Source organism: Astatotilapia calliptera, chromosome 3 (genome assembly GCF_900246225.1).
Source record: "Astatotilapia calliptera chromosome 3, fAstCal1.2, whole genome shotgun sequence".
In the NCBI taxonomy this organism is placed as follows: Eukaryota; Metazoa; Chordata; class Actinopteri; order Cichliformes; family Cichlidae; genus Astatotilapia; species Astatotilapia calliptera.
The window spans coordinates 20,150,315-20,168,076 of NC_039304.1; the positions used below are offsets into that span (position 1 = coordinate 20,150,315).

General features: G+C 40.9%; 2 protein-coding genes across 2 annotated transcripts in view; one reads left to right on the plus strand and one right to left on the minus strand.

Moving 5' to 3' along the window:
- LOC113018842 (uncharacterized) overlaps positions 1 to 8,935 on the plus strand; it is an 83,715-nt gene extending 74,780 nt beyond the window's left edge. Inside the window, exons 10-16 of the mRNA XM_026162244.1 lie at positions 5,910 to 6,001; positions 6,394 to 6,444; positions 6,563 to 6,625; positions 6,747 to 6,806; positions 8,167 to 8,229; positions 8,310 to 8,372; positions 8,473 to 8,935. Coding sequence (XP_026018029.1) covers positions 5,910 to 6,001; positions 6,394 to 6,444; positions 6,563 to 6,625; positions 6,747 to 6,806; positions 8,167 to 8,229; positions 8,310 to 8,372; positions 8,473 to 8,480 — 400 coding nt within the window. The 3' untranslated portion in view covers positions 8,481 to 8,935. The remainder of the gene's footprint in view (positions 1 to 5,909; positions 6,002 to 6,393; positions 6,445 to 6,562; positions 6,626 to 6,746; positions 6,807 to 8,166; positions 8,230 to 8,309; positions 8,373 to 8,472) is intronic.
- Positions 8,936 to 13,242: 4,307 nt separating this feature from the next.
- On the minus strand, positions 13,243 to 14,951 carry LOC113013472 (uncharacterized). Its single transcript, XM_026154398.1, has 2 exons — positions 14,861 to 14,951; positions 13,243 to 14,783 (listed from the first exon to the last, which is right to left on the minus strand). Exons 1-2 carry the CDS (start codon positions 14,949 to 14,951, stop codon positions 13,297 to 13,299), a joined length of 1,578 nt encoding a protein of 525 aa, XP_026010183.1. The 3' UTR covers positions 13,243 to 13,296.
- Between the last annotated feature and the right edge of the window lie 2,811 nt (positions 14,952 to 17,762).

The following is a 17,762-nucleotide window of genomic DNA, read 5'->3' on the forward strand; positions in this document are numbered from 1 at the left end:
GATAAAGCATGTGGGTTAGATCATCTTAAACATGTCAGTATTCGGCTCCTTTGTTTTCCATTGATTTGACTGTCTGTGTGATTCAGGGCTTGTTGTTAGACTCAGTGTTGTCTCACCAAACAAACACTTTATCATATTGAACTATTAAATTTGATTTTCAAAACAAAAGCTTCAAACAAACAAATATTTTCACTGTGATCTTTTGAATCCTAACATCTGTGAGCTTTGTCTCTTCACTGCATGTTGTTTCCAGATGTTCATTCAGCAGCGTCTCTCACAGTGAGTCCTGACAGAGTGCAACACTTCACCTCTGACTCTGTCTCACTGACCTGTGAGGGAAACTTCACTGAGTGGAGAGTGAGGAAGTTCTCTGAGGACGGCCGACTCTCTGACTGTTGGAGAATGACTGGATCCACATGTGACATCCACACATCAAAGTCAGATACTGGAGTGTACTGGTGTGAGTCTGGATCAAGAGAGTTCAGCAGTGCAGTCAACATCACTGTACAGAGTATGTTATTATACATTTACTTCTTGGATCTGAATGATTTAGACGTCACATGAACATTTGTCTCAGCTTTGCTCTATGTGAAGTAATTCTATGTGGCAACACAAACAAAAATGAGAATTTCAGACAATTTCAGGCAACGAAGCATCAAAATATTCTTGGATGTTGGTCTAATTTCTCTTCATCCTTTTATAATCCAGTTTATCATAATTTGCCAACAGTATTTTATATTTTCTCTGTCAGAATAAAACTCAAAAAAGCTCAACATCTCTGTCGTCAGATTAGATGAACCTTTAATGTCTCAATTCAGAGAAATTTGTGAAACACATCATGCAAAATAACACAAACATACAAACATTTACAATTTCACCTTTAAACTAGCATCCCCAGGCTTCTACCTTTCTACCTATAAAACCCGAGAGCAGTCAAATGGTGGAAGTGGAAGCTAAATTGGCTAAATTGACCGCGGAGTCATCATTTTGCGTTTCTACCTTTAAAAGCCGGAGAGCAGTCAGTCAAATGCTGGAGTCGTTCATATGTATATTAGGTCGTTACCTAGGAATTCTGGAGGGAGGGGAGTGGGGGTGAGTGATTGAGGGGGGGGGGGAGTGGAGTGTTTCAGTTTGCCATCTTAGGGAGAAATCAACACATGTCCTTTGTATGTCCTTTGTTGCTGACATTTATTGATGAAAACAGTACAAAAAACCAACCATTTGTACACATATTTACAAATAATGATAAAAAGTGAGTGAGTACATTTCAACATTTTCAGCAATCACTCACAATCCTGGCACTGCCACGGTATCTGTCGTCTGCATTTACCACATGTGTACCTGTAGCAGTGAACACATCGCACAGTGGCCTGATTTTTTTTGCATCTGTGTACTTGGATTTTAGGTCGCAAGCCACCCAAAACTTGCTCCATGCACCACTCAGCAGGCCATTTGTAAATATGTGTACAAATGGTTGGTTTTTTGTACTGTTTTTATCAATAAATGTCAGCAACAAAGGACATACACCCATGTGTGTTGATTTCTCCCTAAGATGGCAAACTGAAACACTCCAAGTTGGTGACTTTTGGAGATTTGTTTCCCTGGATGATTGAGAATGCATCAAGATGAAACACAAAAGGAAGCTCACCGCTTTTAGCAGCTCCCCCACCCCCTCAATCACTCACTGAGTGATTGAGGGGGTGGGGGAGTGGAGTGTTTCAGTGTTTCAGTTTGCCATCTTAGGGAGAAATCAACACATGTCCTTTGTATGTCCTTTGTTGCTGACATTTATTGATAAAAACAGTACAAAAAACCAACCATTTGTACACATATTTACAAATGGCCTGCTGAGTGGTGCATGGAGCATGTTCATTGGTTCATGGACCTCCCTGAACTAATGGCATTTATGGCAGCAACAAAAGCGGTGAGCTTCCTTTTGTGTTTCATCTTGATGCATTCTCAATCATCCAGGGAAACAAATCTCCAAAAGTCACCAACTTGGAGTGTTTCAGTTTGCCATCTTAGGGAGAAATCAACACACATGGGTGTATGTCCTTTGTTGCTGACATTTATTGATGAAAACAGTACAAAAAACCAACCATTTGTACTAGAGATGGACCGATCCGATATTACGTATCGGTATCGGTCCGATACTGACCTAAATTACTGGATCGGATATCGGAGAAAAATAAAAAATGTAATCCGATCCATTAAATATCACGAAAACACCTCACAAAACTTGCAACACGCCGTAACTCACCTCAGAACGTTAGCAGTCGGAGCAGTATGCATCACGTGATAGAGCGGCTGTGGCATGCGGGACCTGTCGGTGGTCTGGATAGCATTTGGAGCTTCGCTAGCAACCTGGCATTTCATCTCCGACAAAGTTATCCCCGAGAGAAGTAAAGCAAGTGTGTAAGTCCATCTCTGAATGTTTGTAAAGCATTCCCACGTTAAGCTTAACAAGCGACTGCCTCTCGCTCTCCGGCTGCTACTTCAATCATGAAACTGATCAATGATCAGCTGATCGGCTTTTCTGTCGCGAGTCCGTGTCTCTTGTTTGTTTTTGGCCCACTTTGCACCAGAAAGAGGAAACCAGCGGCTGAACAACAGCAGAACGTTTAAGCTTGATAAGCTGTTGTTAGAATTTATTTAATATTACTTTCTACTCGAGGATCTTTTTCTACGTAGCTGACGCTGGTAACTGTGCAGGGGCGGATCTAGCAAAGTTTAGCCAGGGGGGCCGATAGGGCATGAACAGGGAAAAGGGGGCACAAAGACATACTTTTCTTTCTTATTCTCATTTAAAATGTCGAGCTTTTAATAAATAATTATCTGACACCCAAAGTTTTAATTTGATGTAAAATGAATAGAAGTCAATTACTGTATATAGTGACTATTAAGTCTAATATATATACCCTAGTAAGCTATAGTACTTTTTACTTTGGGAAGGTACCATCTGTGCAGTCTGCAATTTTGTTGAAGAAAGATGTTGAATCTATTTAATATTTCTTGAAAAATAATTGATTTCTGTGCATTTTTTTTTCACACTGCATCAAATTAAGGTTGATTACGTCGATTAAGCATCATGAGGTGGCGCGTGAGGGGTGGTTCCTTATTTTTTATTTATTTCTTTTTGTTGTTGCTGGGAGTTGGAACCCTATTAGTTAGGTTGCTTAATATTTACGCTAAGTACTCTTTAAAATACCAGAATAGGGAGGATGGTGTAGGTCTAAGTTTATTAGATTGATCAGTATTGCTGAACTATGAAATATTTTTTTTGTATACAGGTATAACAGAATAGCTTTAGTGTAGTTGTTGTTTTAAACTTGAGTATGAACTTGCAGACTTGCAAAATGCAGCAAGATATTTTAAAAAACAGTTTTGTTGATTAAAAAACACTATATCGGATTCATATCGGTATCGGCAGATATCCAAATTTATGATATCGGTATCGGTATCGGACATAAAAAAGTGGTATCGTGCCATCTCTAATTTGTACACATATTTACAAATGGCCTGCTGAGTGGTGCATGGAGCATGTTCATTGGTTCATGGACCTCCCTGAACTAATGGCATTTATTGCAATTGTCATCTTGCAGGGGGTTTACAGGGTTCCATCGGTAAATGACTGCTGGTCAGCAAACCTGGGAAACCCACAGATAATTGGAACTATGGCACGAAACCGCTTCCAAGACATCATGCAACACTCCACTCCCCCACCCCCTCAATCACTCACCCCCACTCCCCTCCCTCCAGAATTCCTAGGTAACGACCTAATATACATATGAACGACTCCAGCATTTGACTGACTGCTCTCCGGCTTTTAAAGGTAGAAACGCAAAATGATGACTCCGCAGGGGTCTAAGGTAGAAAACCAAAATGACTGCTCTCCGGGGGTCTAAGTGTTAACCATTCAATAATGTCACCATCAGTAATTTGACTCCTGCAGGGAACATCCCAACTATATTTCCAGTCCTCATAATCACTCAGAAAACCAGGTCTGCATGTAGATCATGAGACACGACTCACAGCTTTTTCTCAAAGTGTGCACCAGCTGGTCTGACTGAAACAATTGTGTGTGATTGTTTCACAGATGATGATGGTCCTATCCTGGTGAGTCCTGTTCATCCTGTGACTGAGGGAGCTTCTGTTAGTCTGAGCTGCAGTTTGAAAACACAAAAAATACTTTCCAATGTGTTTTTCTATCACAATGACAAACTTATTCAAAATGATACCCGAGGGGAGCTGAAGATCTCTGCAGTGTCAAAGTCTGATGAAGGTTTCTACAAGTGTCAGTACTCAGGAAGAGAGTCAGCACAGAGCTGGATGTCAGTTAAAGGTGAGCAGGATCAAAACATTTGATGGATTTTAATGGATTTCATGCTTGAGAAATAACATGATATTATCTCTTTTAATGTTTAAATCCATCTGGGTCTATTTAGTCAGAACTTTATAAAACTATTATGTAATATTTCTATATTGTCAGGTTTAATATCGTTGTGATTCAGGACTCAAGTGAAAACAGCAGAGGATGTAATCAGTCAGTTTCTTTATTCACACAAAGGATAAATAATTTAACACAACAGATTGCAAACTTCGACTCAGTCAACAAGAACAAAACATAAATGAACCTAAACTTAATGAGTGAGTCCTACAAAACCATCTTAACTGAGGTGAGAGAGACAGGCCAGAGGAGTGGACATAACAGTGTGAGGGCGGCAGATCTGTGGGAGAGGAGAGAGCAGTTAGGGCAGGAAATCTGAGGGAATGTGACAAGACAGAGAGTGTTCATAAAGTGGCTGCAACTATGCCTTACTTGGAGTCCAGACTATGTGGGAGTAAAGGATAAAGCAGAGGCCCAAGGAAACTGCTGAACGATGGGCAGGCAGGCAAGTGAGGAAGAGGCTCCGAGGGGGGCAGCAGTGGTGGTGAATAGGGGGGTAATGATCCAAGGTGGCAGGCGTCTGACTGGAGGTGAATGATGGCATGAAAATGAATCTTGAAGCAGGAAGAAACTGAAACAAGGGGAAAGTCTGTTATCATACAAACCTTATTTTCCTAGAAAGGATCCCAGCAGACCTGCCTGGTTACCTCACTGACGAGCTGCAGTCATGTTAACTATCCATTAACATTTGGCTTACAGCCACCGAGGTCTTCAAGGTCAACTTTATGACTAAATAAATCCTTATAACACAGAAACTATGATTCTTACAAAGGTGTTGTGTCTTGTCAACATATAGAAAATACTGTATAAAGATTTAAAATATCCTGTTACATTTGACCTCTGACCTCACTTTTACATTTCACATCTGCCCTTGTTGTCATGTTGAAAAAATCTGCCTTTGGACTTATTTTCACTGAACTACAAACTTCTTACAGTACAAATAAAACAAAATAAATACATTGAAAATACAATATTGTTTCCTTAAAAGTAAATATTGTCAACAGAGTGAGCTGCCGTAGCAGAGATTTGTGCTCTCAGAGTTCTTCTTTTACACTTTATTAATAATTAATTATTGTTTGTTGTTGCAGTAACTGTGTCAGGAGCTGACAGCTCTTCACCTCCTGTGTGGTTGATGGTTGGACTGGTTTGTGGAGTCTCTCTCATTATTATTCTCCTGCTCTTGTTGTATCGCTGCAGACAGTCCAAGTGTAAGAGCCTCTTCTTTTCATGCTGTATTAGAGAGTTTATTTACTACATACACTTTAATTATTCACACATATACATGTATTCTGATCTCATGACACTAAATATCAGTGGAACAATTTATACATGACAAACATGTGTAATAACATTTGTCTCTTTCACAGATTCCTGCTTCACCAGGTTGGTAAAATACTTTTTATTATTATTTTAAACAAACATCAGTTACTTTTGAGTTTATTGTGTTTATTTCCTGTTTCAGGTCGATCCAGTCTGAGAGTCACAGTCCGGGCTCCTCCACAAATCATGGAGTCAACCAGAATGAAACTCATGTGTACGACTCTGTTCATCCTGGTCAGTATTTAATCCATCTTTATTATCATTATTAATATTGACTTTTATATCGGTCCTCATTAACAGTAACACTTTTTATATTAACTTTGTGTTCAGCGGCTTTTAAGAGAATATTTGTCAAAATCCAGTTGGACAAACATCCAAACAGTAAACTGACACATAAAATGAGAAAGAAAAATAATTTTACAAACCTGATTGTGTCTTTAACTCGACTGAAAAAATCCATAATGTTATTGTTTCATATCAGAACAGCACAAACAGTAACAACATTATGGGTTCATGGTCCAAAAATATCTCATGGTCTTGGTTTTGACTTAAACAGAATTATTTAAACTCTCCTCTCCAGGTTTTTATTAAAATTATTAATGTGACCCTGGTTCATCTTTTTTTAGGTACTAATAACCTCTATGAATCTGTTAGCCAAGTGGAAGACAACAGAAATGGTGCAGTATATGTGCTGAAAAGCACAGAGCAGTTAGAGATGAAACTTGTTTTTGATTTAATGAAACTAATTCCATGTGAAATGTTTACAATCCTGTAACTAAAATATGAACATTTCAGGATCAGATGAACATCAAGATGTCACATACGCTCTTATTGAACTTAAAAACGTTGAAAAGAAGAGTAAGTACATAAAACATGTGCAATTAAATGTAAATGTAATGCAAAATAAAATAAATAAATATTTTAAAAAATCTAACAGTTAATTATTTTCTCATGATAAATATTCTGATCATCTTCACAGGGAAGCATCATAAACCAGAGCAGAGTGCTGTTTACTCTGAGGTGAAGACGGGAGCTGCAGGTACAGACACAACAGTCTCATTCAGTGTTTGTACTGAAATGTGTCATTTCATTATGTTGCAGCTAATTATAGGTCAACCTGGAGTTTAGTTATTCACTTACCAAGCTTAGCTGCTACACATCAGCAGAGTTAATCTGCAATCATTTAGGGTTTTGGTGGGTTAGTCATTAAATCAGGTGTATTTGTTTAACATGATACTGTGTTGTTGTGTTGTTGTGTTGTGTTCTACAGACACGCTGTAGAAGTCGAACAGATTTAATGAGTGATTCAGAAACACAGCAGGTCAGAATGTTTGCAAAGAACGATGAAAACTCAAAACAAACTTCTTCCACAGTTTGAGTTCAGTCTCTTCCTCAGATCACAGGTTAATCTCTAATCTAAGGCCTTTGATCAAAGTCTTTAATCTGGGAGGCAAAAAAAGTCCCCTTTCAGCTGGATTTACTGAATCACAGCATCCAGAGCTTCTGAACTAGACCAACGATCACAAAACCAAACACCATCGAATAAAACACATAATCTGAGTGTGCTCGATCACTGGAGGCCCAGCAGAGCACTGTTTAAGATGGTTGTTTGATACAGGAAAGTATCAGATGTGCCAATAGCATTGAAAGTGTGTGTGGAATAGATGTAGGGCATATAAAATATGAGTAAGGGATAAATGGAGGTGTTTAGGAAGGTCCGAGGTTCTTTATGTAGTTTGCTAAAGATGAGTAACATCAGCAACATCTGAAGAAAGCACAGTGGAGTTCACAGTCAAAAGTTTCAGTTGAACAATCACTGTGGACTTATGACCTGAAATGATCATTTTTTGTCTCTCAAAAGAGTTGGAAGACTTTGTACCGTGTTACTGCTTCCTCATTTGGACTTTCAGGCAAAAGATGGAGAGAAGTGCAGCACTGATTACCCCTCTCCTCACCTCAACACTATATCTGAAATCAGTGATAGCACTGAGTAGATTAGTTACCGTACATTAGGATAACAGTCAGGTGATTGAATTATATGATTATTGCTAGTTGATTAAGGTTTTTGCCCCTGCTAATTTCCTTAAATAAAATATCCTGTGTTCAAAATTCTAAATTGTTAACTTTTTTGTAACAGTAAAAGAAACCTTGTGACGTATTACATCTCGTCAATGGTTCTTGTTTCTCTTAGCACTTAAAGTAGTCTGTTCTTTTCTTGGCAGCTAAAGTAATAATCTAGTGAAACTACAAAGAGCGTGAATCATTAAGGGGAGCGTAGCATTAATGCTGTTAATGGCTGTGGCTGACAAATCTGCAGTTTAAATCCACCTCTACGTCCAACAGCTCTGTGTCATATATCTGCTGATCAAATGTATCCTGAGCTCTGACTTCTCTTTTAGAGGACAGTCTGATGTATGCTGAGGTCAAACGCCCCAAAAAAGAAAAAGCCAAGAAGAAAGCAGGTAAACAAAGTCTGCCATCACCTCCAGTGAATGTTGTTCAACATGTTTATCTGGTCTTAAAATCTTCTTTCCACTCACAGGAAAATCAAGTCCTGCAGCTGATGCAGCAGTTTATTCTGAAGTCACGTTAGGAAGCTTTCCTGGTAATTATGCTTCTGTGCAGGATGAGTTATTCTTCAAGTTATTAAATGGCAAACATCCTGAAACTTGGACATTTGTGTTCTTTGTGTGTTTGTCGTACAGGTCAGTGAGGAGAGCTGCAGCAGCAAAAAGGAGCATTTTATGAATCCACTGTTGCTCCTCTGCTGCTCAAATATCAGACACACTCAGTTTTTAGTGTTTATGAAGATGATATTGAATAATAATATGATATAGATTCTTTTAGCATAAAGCACACAGAGGTGTGTCCTGTTTCAGATCCATGCTCTTTATATGCAGCTGATATTTTTTATTCATTTTTAAGCTTTAATATAAAATTTTGAATGTATCCTGTTCCAATAGCAAGTGAGAAAAAAGTTTTGAAGTCTGTGATTTTTAATACCTGAAAGCAACAACTTAAAGTCAGCAGAGTCACATTAGTGCTGGTATGAACACCAACAAATACGTTTACTGTCTGAGTTTAAAGATCTGCATCATGTAAAAATGAATTATTTGTTATAAAAACATGAAAAAGCTGAGCTTGATTCATTTGATGTCAGATACTGTCAGATGCTGTGAATTTTATTTTTTATTTAATTTTATTTTAATATTGTTTGCTGTTCTCACTTTTTCTGGATTTAACATTTTACTTTTTTTAAGGTTATATATTTTAAATGTAGAGCTCTGCGATCAGCTCTGTTGTTTTAAACATATATGAATAAATTTAACCTTGACTTCACTTTCTCTTATATTTTTATCAGAGTAAAGATTTAAGATTGTTTGTGCTTGATTAGATTTTCTGGTTTGGAAGTGGACCACAGAACTCTTCATGATTGGCTGTTTTAAAGTTTTTATTGAAGCTATATTGTGATGTTACCTTTTATTTTTTCAATAAGACGCGGTGTTCTCCATTTAGAAGTACTCATGTAGGTACACATTATTACTATTTCTTATTATTGAAGAAAGAATAAAGGCCTGGTCATCAAAACAAGTTGGTTGGGTCCCAGTAGACATTTGTGTCCAGAGCTCTGTGAGTTGATGATGCAGGCTTGAGTTTTAAAGATGTTGAGGCATCACTGGCTGCCTTTACATTTGTGCTCGTCCCACATGTGGCTTTCTAGAAGAACAAAACACAGCTGGATCCAAAGTTATCATCAATACAAACTGTGAGGTGCAGCTCTGCTTTCTTTGTCTGTTTGTTTTTAAAATATTATTACTCCTCAATCCAGAAGCAGTGTACACCTGGACAAGTCACAACTGTGTCATATGACTATCAGACAGAGACACACAAGCATTCAGGCTCACATTCACACCTACGACCACTTTAGAATTACCAGTTAATCTAACATGCAGGTCCTTGGGCTGTGGGAGGCAGCTGGAGTTCCCAGAGAGGGGCCACGCAGACCCGGGGAAAACCCAGTCAGGACCTTCTTGCTGTGAGGAGACAGTGCCAACCAGCACACTGCTGCCACCTGCTGGTTTCTTATTGCATTACTCTGGAACAGTAATCCCAGGAATGCATGTGTGCAGTTTATCCACACACCTTTTTTGTCCACTAAATGTTACCTGTAAATAATCCCTCACCACTTGAGAGTAACGTCCTCTTTTCAGGTTAAATTGCTGTATAAGTAACATCCATTTCAACATCTTGTTATAATGTAATTATCAAGTCTAGTTGGCTGATTCATTATTTTAGCAGATCTGTAGTTTGCAGTCAAAGTTTCATAATTGCTTCTTTTATGTGACCTCATTGTTATGTTGCTCTTTAGGCTGATGTCTTAATTTAATCTGTGATCTTTATTGTTTACAGCCATTGTGCTTTTTTACTGCTATACTGGCCCTTTGTTAACTGAGTCCATTTAAAATAATGAGAATAAAACACAGATCAAAATGATGATTGTGGGCTAAAAAGAAAGGAGCCAGTTAAAGTGGTTCATCTGACCAGGACCAGGTGTCTCCTACTATAACCTTCATTCACTGCACATTTCCACAGTCTACTGGATTCTAAAGATTCTGCATGTTTTCCAGACATGTTTCTCCTGGTCATCAGGAAATCACAATATTCAAAGAGTCAGCAGCACATTCAGATCAGATGTCTTTTCTAATCACCTGCATGTCTGGACTTTGGGATGAGCTTGGATGGAGAAAACACTGAAAACATGAACATAACTTTTATGAGCTGATCATTCAACAGCTTAATAATGAATCTGCTGATCTGCTTTGACAGGACTGTGATCAATAAGTCGATGTTATAAGTCAAGACGAGTCAAAATGTTTCCAAATGAAAGAAGAATTATAAAAAAGACTTTGGAGCAGTTTAGCATGTGAGCAGTGTTACAACCCAGAAGACTTTACACTTATGTTTGTGGACGGAGATGATGAGTCCTCAGTTTACTGGCATCATTGAACCATCTGGGGTGTAGTGGGCTACAGATGCTGAGGACACTGTCAGAGTAATACTTGATATCCCTTTATTTAAAGTAGCCAATGAAGCACCACAGTACAGGAGTTTTACTTTGTTGTTGTTTTGTAGTACTTCATAATACACTATATAGTTGTTGGTGTTATTTCCCACCATTTACTGTGTAGCTTTGTGAATTTATGGAGATACTGTATTTAACTGTAGTGAAACCCTAAACTCAGAGATCCTGGTCTAACTCCAAAGATCTCCTCTGGAACCACAGCTGCTGACCAAACTTACAGATTTATACTTTTATTTTTTTACTTGTTTAAGGAAATACTGCACACTGCTGCTACAGGACCAAAACGCTGCATCACAATGGAGGCTGCTGGTACTTGCCTAACATGATAGCTCATGTACCCCAAGCTCACTGTAACTGCATCATGTCTGAATGTCAACAATACAGCAGTGCCCGACTCTTTAAACCTACAATCTCAACCTCAGCTGCTTCTACATCTTTAAACACAGCACTTTCAGACTCTCAGGGCTCATATCAGTCAGTTTTTACCCTCAATGGGAACAAATCACTGTCAGTGCCTTTACTCTCTGCACCTCAGACTTACAGAAATCAAGAATATTCCCATTCAGTAGCATTTTCATATTCAACACATTTCTCATCTCATCTTTATGCTGTTTGTGAATCTTGAGCCTCTTCACACACATCTTTAAATGCAACAAGAAATTTAAATCCACTGACTCCTTCAAATTTAGACACTATTTCATGAACACCAACACTCCCACTCCCGCTCTCAGACCCATCCCTCTCTGTGGTTTGGCTCTTTTGACCCTACTTTTCTTCTTCAGTTTGATTCCCCGCTGTGCCATAATTAGCCTGTAAGGTGGTCCAAAGGAACATAATCCAAGATCATAAACATAAAATGCTTAGTTTGTTCTTATATCCATGTAATCAATCATTTTGTATAAAAGTAATTAAAAGTCAGTCATCTCTCCTTCCTCCAACTTCCTCATCTGCCATTCCCATTAAGTCAGGGCAGGTGGAGCTTATTGACTTGGTAGCTGTCTTGATGGGGCATTCCAGCTGAAACTTCCGACTTCAACATGAACATATCATTGTTCTTTGAGCCAAGTTTCCATTACAACAAACAGAAAGGCGCAGTTTTACTCCTTCGGGAACCTGACAATATCTGGAGCTCATCAAGTTTATCATCAAGTTTATCATCAAGTTTATCTTCGCCTGTGATAACACAGGTGAAGATAAATGTGGAAAGAGGTATCTGTTGGTGGTCCTGTCTCATGACGACCGACAGTTTAGAGGTCCGATTCCCTAAAAGGATCCGATTGGATGATCTCTGCTGGAAGATTTGGAGACAAGTCCAAGGTTTCACCAAAAAAAGAGAAATTCGTGGCTATGAGTTTCAACATGTGGCCTAAAAGTATAAAAAGGGAAAGAAAGCCGACACGCTGAGGTGAGTGACTATTACTTCTGTCTCTAAAAAATAAACCACACTCACTGACTTTTACTGCAGCACAAACAAACATGTCTCTTAAAGAAACAGCAACAGTGCACAGAGATGCTCAACCTATCACAGCAAAATAACCTTTAACATTCGTTACACTATTATATACTGTAGAATTCAGACACCAGCCTAAATATTTCCGGTCTTTCTGGTTCGCATTAATTGTAGCAGTTTGACAGATGCTTAAATGTTGTCCGTCGCAGATGTGACAGTGATCTGTGGTGTTTCAGAGCTGGATGAGTGTACTCTCATGTCCTGGACCCTGATATTGTGGTGGCTTATCAGTGACTTTCACTTTCAAAACACACAATAAGAGGGAGAAATCACGGGTGGATGACTCAGAGATATGGGTGCAGTGTTAGTCCATTCCAATAATGATACATGGATTTTGTTGAAATTGAACAGAATTAAAGCTGATTTGAGGTTTTTAGTTACATTTCTGCACAGAGGAAGAAGCAACTCTCATCTCTTCACAGTGTCGTCACTTGACTGTGTTAGTCTGTCAGACTTTCGTAAATACCTGCAGCCTCACAAAGCCCACAGGAAAAACACAAAAACAAGATTGATGTGTATTTATGCACATGGCACAGGAACATGTTCTTCATTAACACACGGATTTGATGCTAAATAAAATTTGATGTTCTTCTACACATCACCCAGGTCAGCTGTCACAGGTAGTTTTCAGGTTTATGTGGTGGAACAGTTTATAATAATGCAGCTCCTCTCCTGTGGAAACATCATCGTGCTAATTTGGCCGACAGCTTTCAGTCACAAAACTGACTTTGGTGAACCTGGACACGAGCTGCTCATTTTACATTTACGTTACAGTTTAGGTTTCTTGCATGACATATGAAATGTTACTTTTTAACTATAAAGACACATCTCCTGGATGCACTGGTACGCATCTTCAGTGATGTATCCTAGCGTCATCAGGTGTTTCGGGTCTCACAACATCATACACCCTCGCCCAGGCGACCCAGCCGGGGGTGATCAGGCCCCGACTTGCGTACCAGTAGCTACCCACGGATCAGCCCTCTTGATCCACAGCCACCTTGTGGCTTTCTCTGCCGCTTCACTCACAGCCTGGATGGCCCTCTTCTTGGCTGCCCCAGCCACGCCCAGCCGGCCTAGGACTTTGCAGAGTGATCGTCCTGCAAAGCCCCTACAACCCACTTCTATGAGTTCATAGAAAGTCTTCCAGCCCCTTCCCCTGCACTCCTGCACTAGTTCCTGGTACTTTCCTCGTTTCCTTTCATTGGCCTCCTCAATCCGCTCTTCCCAGGGCACTGTGAGTTCCAGCATGATCAGCTGTTTTGAGGCCTCAGAAATAATTATCATGTCTGGCCGGAGTGATGTTTTTGCAATGTTCTGAGGGAACTTTAGTTGTTTACCCAGGTCAGCCTGTAGCTGCCAATCAGAGGCTGTGTTGAGGAGGCCAGTTGTCAAATGTGGGCGCACCTGGGGTTTCTCTCCAGCCTTAATAAAAGAGATTGCCTTCCTCGGAGCATGATGATGCTTGCTGATGCTGATTGCTGAGGCAATCTTTTCAGCAACAACTCTGAGCACCTGGTCGTGCCGCCAACGATACCGACCATCGGCCAGGGCCCTTGGGCAGCTGCTAAGGAGGTGTTCTAGGGTCCCTCTTCCAGAGCACAGGGGACAGGCAGGTGTCTCGCTCTTTCCCCACAGATGGAGGTTTGCTGGGCTTGGCAGAGTGTCGTATACTGCCTGCACTAGGAATCGGATCCGGTGGAAGTCTGCCTGCATGATGTTTGCCCAGGTGACCTTGCGCTGCAAGGTGCTCTCCCAACTTGTCCATGCTCCCTGCCGCTTAAGGCCTACAGCTCTACTTACTCGCTCCTCCTCCACATCTGCTCGGACCTCTTCCTGGAGTAGCTGGTGTCTCTCCTTTCCCTGTGCCCTGCTGACCTGGGCCTTTGGGACGTACCCCAAGCCTGCTCCCCCTGTTGCTAAGACCCCCATCAGTGTTTTCTGCCTTAGGCGTGACTCCGCCACCTCAACTGCCTTCTCAGCCTTCCACTTTCTTCCTGTCCTTACCTCAATACCTGCTGATGCCACCTTGCAGTCTTTAGAATCTCTGTACTGTAGGGCTTCTCGTGTGCGAGCCACCTTGAACTCTTCTGTGAGACCACTGAAGGGTAACTGCACGCTGTTGCTTGCCCCATACAAGGCAGCGCTGGTGAGACTGCGGGGAAGTCCCAGCCACTTACGAAGAAAGCCACTGATCTTTCTTTCAAGGGATTCCACAGTAGTTATTGGAACTGTATAGACAAGCAAGGGCCACAGGATTCGGGGCAGGATGGAATGCTGGTAGATCCAGGCTTTAAATCTTCCAGGCAGGCCGGACTTATCCACCTTAATGAGCCACGCTCCCAGCTCCTCATTTGCCTTCTGAATAGCAGTAGAGTCTTTCAGGCTGGAGTCAAAGAGTTTCCCCAAGCTCTTAATTACTGTTACTTTTTAAGTGACAGCACAATTTGAATTAAGTAAAATGTGAATATTTTATATTCTGTCTGGAGAAACAAAAACAAACAAACAAACCAAAAGGCTTCAGTTGGTCCAACCAGCACCAGCAGTGTGACACATGAGGTGGCGCTGGTGAGGTTGAGAGTTAATTCAGTCATATTGTAGGGACACCACAGTGTACTCTGACATATTATTCTTCACATAATTCAATGGTTTATTCTCTTCTATTTTTGCATAGTAGTGTTGTTTTTAGGTTTGCTGCATTTATTTATTTATTTATTCCTGCCCTGTTTACTTTGCTGCTGTAACAAAGTGAATTTCCCATCTCTGGGAATAATAATAGTTTATCTTTTCCGGGCAGCTTACTTTTTGTGGATTTGTACAGTATATACGTTTCATTTATTTATTGAGGTTGACTGGAGGGCTGTAGTCAACATTTTTGCAATTTAAATATAGAAGTATCAATTTAATTGTTCAGGGAGGGGCTGCCACCAGTTGGGTGGGAAGAGAGAGAGGAGAAAGTAAACAACATAATGAGTGAAAAAGGTGAGTGGACAAGAAACACCCAGTGCATCATGGGAACCCTGCAGTAGTCTACACTAAAGGAGGATTCTAGGTCACGTGATCCAGCCCTAACTATAAGCTTTATCAGAAATGAAGGTTTTAAGCCTTTAAGTACCCCCACTGTATATAGTGTGGATTGGACTCATGGATTTATGGCTGACACACTCTTGCAATATTGTGTGGGAGTTGGGGACAGCGCCTTTGGATTGGCAGACTAGGGTGAGGGTTCTTCTCTTCAGGCAGGGAGACTGGAGAGTGTATTCCAACTTTAGAGGATCACAGTTCGCAGCCTGTCCTGGAAGATCTATGCCAGATTACTGGAGAGGAAGGTCCATCTGTTATTTGAGCATCAGATTCTGTAGGAACAATATTATTTTCTTCCTGGTTGTTACATGTTGTAAATGTATTTAAATGTTTATTTTTTCAACAAGGTTCAAATCCTCTGGCTTATCTCCATCCAAGAGTGAAGTAAAGGACATACTGTAACATCCACCTCCTTATGGTTAGCGTAACACAGAGTGCTAATTATATCTATATGTGATTTTGCTAATGGTTAATCATGTGTTACAGGTACTGAGTGGCAGCACCTGTAGACAGCTATAAGTGTCCTGCAACCAGGAAAAAAAAGATCAGACAGGGAGACGTGGCATGTCGTCCCTGATTCCTCTACCATGAGTGTCTTTATAATTTAGTATCAAAAGTAGTGTAAAACAGTTTATTGTAGTTATAAAATATCAATATTGGAGAGTAACGGAATACATGTACCATAATACATGAATACATTACATATTTAAAATACAAAATATGAGTAACTGTATTCTGTTACTGTTAACATTTAAAAAAAATGATTTAATATGAAGGCAATAGGCAGAGTGTTACAGGCATAGCCCTAACGAATATGTAGCATCATGGGCAGTGTAGTCCGTGCTGCAGGGAGGATGGACTGCCGTACCCATTATGTGCCTGTGAGCGCGAGGAGGGAGAAAAAGGAGAGTCGAAAAGTACGAGTTGTCACTGTCCAGAAACGGGAGCTGGAAGCATGTAAATATAATAATAACCACTGCAGGCAAAAAGAGTGCCTGACGAGCCCAGTTGTAAGTAAGCTATTAAGACTCGACTGTACACTGTGTTCGTGTTTTCCTCCGAAACAATAAGTTCCGTTGGAGCAGCCTTTCAACGCCTCTCTCTGTCTCTCGCTGGCAAAGTTGACTCAGACACCAAAGTAAAGCTAGTTTTCAGTTATGAGCCCGACACGGAACCCGCCGTATTAGCCAGAGGTCCCTTTACTACGGGTTCGGAGCCACGGACCTTCAGTAACAGTAATAAATCACAGCAATAGTACATTCACATAGTTGTAAAAAGCATGATAACAAATTAAGTAATCCAAAGTATTCAGAATACGTTACAGAATACATTTCTGGGGCATGTATTCTGTAATCTGCAATGAAATTTCCAAGATGGCGCCGCGTATGGATGCCCTGGTGCTTCAGTGCGTTACTTCTGTCTTGTTTTTGTGCATAACTTCTGTGTCTGGGCACTCCTCTGGATATTCTTACACCAGAGAAGAGCTTCTTAACCACAGGACTACAACACCTGTGGATTTACTTCCAATATTTGTCACATCCGCGGCAGATTTACTGCAGACTCTGATCAGGAAAGTGAGACGCCGTAAGAGAGGTAAGCGAGCCGGCGCACTCGTGCGTCTGAGGAGACGTGGACTGCGAACTGCTCTTCCTGGGATCTTCCTTTCCAATGTACGATCACTCAGGAATAAGACAGATGAACTGGCCCTGATGAGAAGCATGAACAGAGACTTTGCCTCCTCCTGTGTGTTATGTTTTACGGAGACGTGGCTCTGTGAGGACATCCCGGACAGCGCGCTCAAGCTGGAGGGCTTTCATCTGCTGCGCGCGGACCGGCAGGCCTCTCTCTCTGGTAAGACCAAAGGTGGAGGTGTCTGCTTCTACATTAATAGTGGCTGGTGCACAGATGTAACAGTGATTGCTCAGCACTGCTCTTCCTCTCTGGAATACCTTTTTATTCACTGCAAACCGTTTTATTCTCCGCGGGAGTTTGCTTCATTCATCCTGGCCGCTGTTTACATCCCGCCAGACGCGGATGCGCAAGCAGCTCAGTGCGCACTCGCAGAGCAGATACTGCACATGGAGCGGACATTCCCGGACTCTCTCATCATTGCTCTTGGGGACTTTAACAAAGCCAATCTGAGCCATGAGCTTCCCAAATACAAGCAGTATATTAAATGCCCGACCAGAGAGGAGAGGACATTGGACCACTGTTACAGCACGATCAGCGGGGCCTATCGTGCGGTGCCCCGCGCTTCACTCGGACTTTCTGACCACGTCATGATCCACCTAATCCCCGCATACAGAAAGAGGCTGAAGCTC